We start from the raw sequence: 6000 nt of genomic DNA on the forward strand, positions 1-6000 counted from the left end.
ATGCTTATTTTCCCAAATGATTGGCAGTTGTTCCATAGGATTCCAATGGCAGAGTCAGCCAGCTGAAATGTTAATACAAAAATAGTTGTACAGACGCCACTGAACATTTGTCAGACTTTGTCTGTTATCTCTCTGTCTACCATCATCGGGTTCCATTTATTGTTTTAGGGCGGGGTACAAAATTCTCTACATCATTTTGGAATGTTGACATAGAAATGGAATTAATGAGAGATCCATGAACCTAAAAATGACAGAAAGACATTGTTTCTACTCAAAGCAATGGATGGAATTAAACTATTGATGCTAGGCAATTAAATCAATGCCTAAATATTAGTGCTTAGTTAATCTAATCAAACTTGGTGTGAAAGAGGATACCTACCAATGCACAAGTGCATCTGTTTTGAGTCTGACATAGGCTCCATTTCAAACCACAAAGGTTTTAGGGAGGCAGAGTCAGAGGTTAGAGGTCAGGGTATAGGACAAGACATGGCCCTGCATGGAAGAAAATAGATCCTAGGTGCATCTGTTCAAAAAGCTTACCCAAGAGCCATTTAGCAAATGTCACATGGGGAGGGGGGCCCCTATAAAACCACCAGGCGTCCATGGAGAACATCTCAGTCCATTCAGGATCTTTACCACCGACTGTACAGTACTTCCTCAGTGACCCACTCTTCCCAAAAGCACTCAAAAGTAGCACCATGTGTGACACAGAGGAGTTTGTGGAGGAGTTCGAGGAGGAACAGGAGGAGGTGAACGAAGAGCAAGAGGAAGCAGCTGAAGAGGAGGTTGAAGAAGAGGTTGAGGAGGAAGAAGAAGAAATAGAGGAAGAGAAAGAAGAAGATGAACAAGAGGCAGAGGAAGACACCAAACCCAAGCCTAAGATGTTTGTTCCCAACATTATACCACCAATGCTGCCTGATGGAGAGAAAGTGGACTTTGATGACCTCCACCGGAAGCGTGTGGAGAAAGACTTCAATGAATTGCAGAGTCTCATTCAGCTGCACTTCTCCACCAGGCAGAAGGAAGAGGATGAGCTTGTGTCTTTGAAGAACCGCATTGAGCATCGTCGGGCTGATCGTGCAGAGCAGCAACGCATCAGAGCAGAGCGTGATCGCGAGAGGCAGGCTCGCCTTGCTGTGGAAAGAACACGGCGTGAAGAGGAGTCTGCCAAACTGCGTGCCGAGGAGGACGCCAAGAAAAAGAAGATCCTTTCCAACAAGGGCTATGGTGGCTACCTGCAAAAGGTGGATCAGAAGAAGGGCAAGAGGTTGACAGAACGTGAGAAGAAGACCAAATGTCTGATGGAACGTCGCAAGCCGCTCAACATCGATCATCTCAACCAGGAGAAGCTGGGAGAGAAAGCCCTTGACCTTTGGAAGTGGCTCACTCAACTCCACGCTGAGAAGTTTGATCTGGCAGAGAAGCTAAAGAGGCAGAAGTACGACATCAACGTTCTGCGGAACCGTGTTAGTGACCATCAAAGAGGAGCTAAGACAACAAAGACCACCAGGAAGTCCTGGAAATAAATTAACTGGACTGACACGTTGCAATGACACACAAAACAGAACCAAAAAGGTTTGTTGGAATCACAATCGCAAGTCCTGCATCATTTTTATTTTTTTTTTTATGATTAATCTAAAATTTCACTTTATTCATTTAGCATTGTATCATACATGTAATGGGATTTATAGTGTTAATATTTTGTTTCATGTAATCTGAAGTCTTGATCTAATGCTGTAAACCTTTTAAAAGTTACATTTTTCTTTGTGCACAACATTTCATAATATGCAGTAGAAATGCAAATCAAAATATATATATATATATTTACTTTTGCTCATTAACCCCCGTGTTATCAAATACTAATATAGAGAAATTTAATTTAGGAAAACATGCACATGCATCTTAGCTTGAGAGGCACAAGGACTGCTTTTCTACAATTACTAATTGACAATCTACAAAAGCTCTTGCTTCTGATCTTACAAATAAGAAATCATTTTAAATGTGGAATTAAGTGCTGGAATACAAGCTATTAATAAACAAATACAAAAACAAAATTTTATATAAACGGAAATGGTCTTTATTGTAACAAACATAAGGCACATATTTTACTGTAACAGCAATGATTTGGTACATACTTCAAAGTATCCATTTCGTTTACATTATGAAAAAAGCTAAATGATTTTTGTGCAGAATAATTTTTAGGCTACAGAGTTTCAAAGAGGGATAAGTAACAAAAGTGTAAGTGATATTCTTCATCCACAAAGACCCATTTTCCACATTCCACTCCATGTAGTGCAGTTGAGCGCCCAAGCCATTCAAAAAGTAAACTCAATTGTCAGTAAATTTGGATGGCTTAAGTCTCGATTTTTTTTTTATTTATAAATAAGTGTTTCATTTCTGATTTGTAACTCTCTTGCATGATTAACAAAAAAGCATATGATTTCTAAAAGCTTGCAGCAGGTAGATTGGGCCTATGCAAAACTGCTATGCATAAATCACTGTTAACATAGCGTTTAAAAAAACAGTAAAAATTTGTATGTTCTTAGAAATTAACATTAGTGCATCTAATGCAAAACAGCTGTTTATATAGTTTATAGGCTAAACATATATTTCTATGCAATTTAAGGATCACACCACTATAAGGGCCTGAGTGCAAACAAATGAGATCATTTTTTTTTTTGCACAAAACTGTATAATTAAGCAGAATTTTATAGTAGTACAAACTAGATTCCTCATAAAAGTATATTGGTTACATATATATTTCACACTAACAGTTCAAGATTAAGGATTTAAGAACCTCAAGCTGTAGTAGTGATTATTTGGATTATCAAGTTAGCCTCTTTTTTTCAAATCGTACCAGGTATGACCTTGCAGTAAAATTTAGAAATCCCGGTTGTTGCTGCTGATCATTTTGGGGTATGAAGTCCCAATAGCGTGCCCAAATCTGTACACCACAATCTCAAGCAGGTACTCATCCACCTTTACTGTAACATTGGTCACATGCCCATCAGACAGAAGGAAGACGATAGTAAAAAGAGCCACCTCAAACTCTGGGCTGACGCCAATGAAACAACTGCTCACCGGCTTGACCAGGCCATTCCAGCTGAACTGCAGGTTCAAGATGTGATCGTCCTCATCTGGCTGTGAAATTGAACCAAATTTAAACGTTGGAAGTAATGCACACAAAGTTATATTAACTTGGTTAGATAATTTTCCCTTATAAAATCAATTCAAAATGAAATACCGTGTCTTTGTTTTTTCTGGCGTTGTATCCTTTGTAGTCCACATGATTGTGTTTCTCCTTATGGTAAAACTGGACCCAGTTGTGGAGGCCCATGATCTCTTTACCATGTTTGGTTTCACCAACAAACACATGCTCAAATCCACATGAATCTTCACTGTATTAGAGACAAGAGGGAGATGGCAGCTCAATTAAAACTACTGAATGTATAAATGCTGGGCACGTAAATTACTATTAGCACATTAGCACAATCTTGTGTCTTAGTTACTAACCTAACAAACCCAGTTCAGGTTAGAGGTTTGAAATACAGTGATATATGCTAGCCCATTCAAAGGAGGATTATAACTCACCCTCCACTTTTGCTTCTGCGATAGAGCTTAAACCAGATGTCATAGAGCTGGCTCTTAAACTGAGCTGGATCCGACTTGGCTCGACCTTTGCGTATTAAATACCTGTGGGCACACTGCAAAGACAAAACCGTTATTGTAACAGTCTCCTCCTTAAACCAACACCCTGTACTACAAAGCTCATTTGGACATTTGTCTCACATGCCCATATTCACTATCCACATCCCATCCGACACATTAAACCATAATTTTGTCTTTACTGTTTTTTTTGTTTGTTTTTTTGTAATAAGCATTTATTTTCCCCAAAAAAATACTGCTAGGATAGTCAGTGTGCTACAAAACATGATACACTAGGGCACATTTTATAAGTTACTAAATAAATAAATGGCACATTTTGTAAGCCAATAATTAAATAAATATTAAAAATGTGTTTTAATAAGTGCTTACTTTAATAGAAATATTCATAAAATATTAAATATTAATTAAAACACCCATGCTACTGGAAACTGTTTTGTAGTTTTAGCATTAGTAACTATGCAGCTCTGGTCAGGAATGATCTCTTTCAATCAGGCAACAGTTAATAGCATGCATACTTCAAATTCTTTAATAAGATACCTTCATGACCTCTGTCTTCAGAACAGCATCCAGGAAAAGATGGTTTTCCTGAAGCTCCTCTTTTGTCACATGCTCGGCCACTCCTGTAGACATCTCATAATTGTCTAGCAGATTTATGAAGTCTAAGAGATAGTGAATAAAACAATTTTGCCATGCACTGCATCAGATCAGTGACTAAGTTTTCTTATTAGATTTAAGTATAATATAAGGCTGTAATAAGGATGGAATTAAAAACATGCAATTAAAAGCATATTAGTATAGAAATGGTGCTTAGCTTCTTACGGGTGTAAGTAGCAATGCTTTTGAGCTTGTTTTCATTGATATAGGCGAAGAGAGGAGCTCTAGCGCTGTCCCTGGCATTATTACGGCCCTCAGCTACAAAGCCAGCCTTCCCCTGTGTGAAAACAAATGCACAATAAATGACTGATTGATAAAGTCACCTGCAATCACGTATGTGGAATATTATGATGCATTTACTTAAATTAATATGTAATCTTCATAAACATGCCTCCTCCCACAAACACCTACCTGTAGGTTGATTTTATAGTCTTTTCCAGGTTTCATGCGGTTCACATCCAGCTTCCACAGTTCATTCAGCACATCTGAGAGCTCCTGATTGATGCCGTGACTGCAGTTGAGAAAGTATGACATTAAACATCTAAAATCAGTCAAGTCTGGCTCTACTGCCTAGTTAAGACAGCAATAATAACACTGTAGTTATTAGTATATAATTACTGTAGTAACCATGTGAGTCACCCTAACATGAAAACACAACACAACAACTGGTTGTCAAGTTCCGTTCCGTTCCCAAAAAAACAGGTTTACGGAAAGAAAAATCACGAAGATGTTATGGAGTTACAGCAGCAGTTCCTCGCATCTGGAAACAGTGGAATAGACGCCGTTTGTAAATGTGGCATCGCTTCCAACTAAAACAACAAATTCAGCACGGCAATAACATCAAATAAATAAATAAATAATTTAAAAATATACACGAAACTTCGTATAGAATAGCGTTGTGCATATCCATTTATTAACATTCTAGCAGTTTATATTAATACACACCTGATGTTATACCCGTTTGCGCTTGAAAACTAAAATAAAAACATTGCATCTGGACTCGATCACATTTACAGCATAGTTCGGCAAAATAGTCATGATTTTAAAAACACAATAAATGCACAAATTTTTTTGAGGCGGCTGATCTAAAGCACAAAACGGAAAGACCATTAAATATCTGTTGCCAATAATTTTCTCACCCTCTTGCCATATTCGCAGGTTCATCCACTTTGTGATTTAAAGGAACACCTGTCTTCACTCAAACGATGAAAAGCTGTTTTTTTTTTGATGGGTGTGTTTTACGTTATGACAAACATTTTGATCGATTGAGGAATCTCGTCCCGGGTTGGTTGTTTTTCTATAGGGCGAGACGTATTATCTAACAGCAGCGAGGAAGAAAAGAACCAGAGATCCAGGAATTTGGGAGTGTGCGTTTAACAGGTTGCGGTCTGTCTGGAAACAAAACATGTGGTAAAAGTGACACAAACCTCAGCCAGAAATTGTAAATATAGTAATATTTATTTGCAAACAAAAAATAAAAATAAAATAAATAAATAAATAAAAATAATATATATATATAAAGATGTATCTGATAAAAATGTATATTTCCTCCCAGTTCTGCAGCAGAGTGGGAATTGGATTCCGGACTCTTAAATTGGGATGAAATGTGACTGGAATAATTTGGGTAGGCCGTTGTGTTATCTTCAGAACACAAAATTAAGATGCATGTTTACCATATTT

General features: G+C 37.6%; 2 protein-coding genes across 5 annotated transcripts; one reads left to right on the forward strand and one right to left on the reverse strand.

The window, feature by feature from the left end:
* Positions 1-587: 587 nt before the first annotated feature.
* LOC122141537 (troponin T, cardiac muscle-like) lies at positions 588-3241 on the forward strand. The gene has a single exon (XM_042749190.1). It carries the CDS (start codon positions 603-605, stop codon positions 1524-1526), a length of 924 nt encoding a protein of 307 aa, XP_042605124.1. The 5' UTR covers positions 588-602; the 3' UTR covers positions 1527-3241.
* LOC109083123 (poly(U)-specific endoribonuclease-C-like) lies at positions 2881-5759 on the reverse strand. Of its 4 annotated transcripts, none has more exons than XM_042749212.1 (8): positions 5266-5438; positions 4960-5080; positions 4732-4831; positions 4486-4597; positions 4204-4325; positions 3592-3704; positions 3245-3398; positions 2881-3141 (listed from the first exon to the last, which is right to left on the reverse strand). In XM_042749212.1, exons 2-8 carry the CDS (start codon positions 4965-4967, stop codon positions 2881-2883), a joined length of 870 nt encoding a protein of 289 aa, XP_042605146.1. In that variant the 5' UTR covers positions 4968-5080; positions 5266-5438. The 4 variants fall into 4 exon arrangements, with proteins under 4 accessions (XP_042605146.1, XP_042605162.1, XP_018953491.1 ...); XM_042749228.1 differs by having other exon boundaries at positions 4948-5080; positions 5266-5437; XM_019097946.2 differs by lacking the exons at positions 4960-5080; positions 5266-5438 and adding an exon at positions 5460-5759.
* Between the last annotated feature and the right edge of the window lie 241 nt (positions 5760-6000).

This window comes from Cyprinus carpio, chromosome A4, assembly GCF_018340385.1.
Source record: "Cyprinus carpio isolate SPL01 chromosome A4, ASM1834038v1, whole genome shotgun sequence".
NCBI lineage: Eukaryota > Metazoa > Chordata > Actinopteri > Cypriniformes > Cyprinidae > Cyprinus > Cyprinus carpio.

Coding starts and splice junctions, on each gene's coding strand:
- LOC109083123 (XM_019097946.2), bottom strand. Junction 4,598..4,731: donor ACTATAAAATCAACCTACAG/GTAGGTGTTTGT, acceptor GTTTTCACACAG/GGGAAGGCTGGCTTTGTAGC. Junction 4,326..4,485: donor AAGCATTGCTACTTACACCC/GTAAGAAGCTAA, acceptor ACTATCTCTTAG/ACTTCATAAATCTGCTAGAC.
- LOC122141537 (XM_042749190.1), top strand. CDS start 603: ATGGAGAACATCTCAGTCCATTCAGGATCTTTACCACCGACTGTACAG.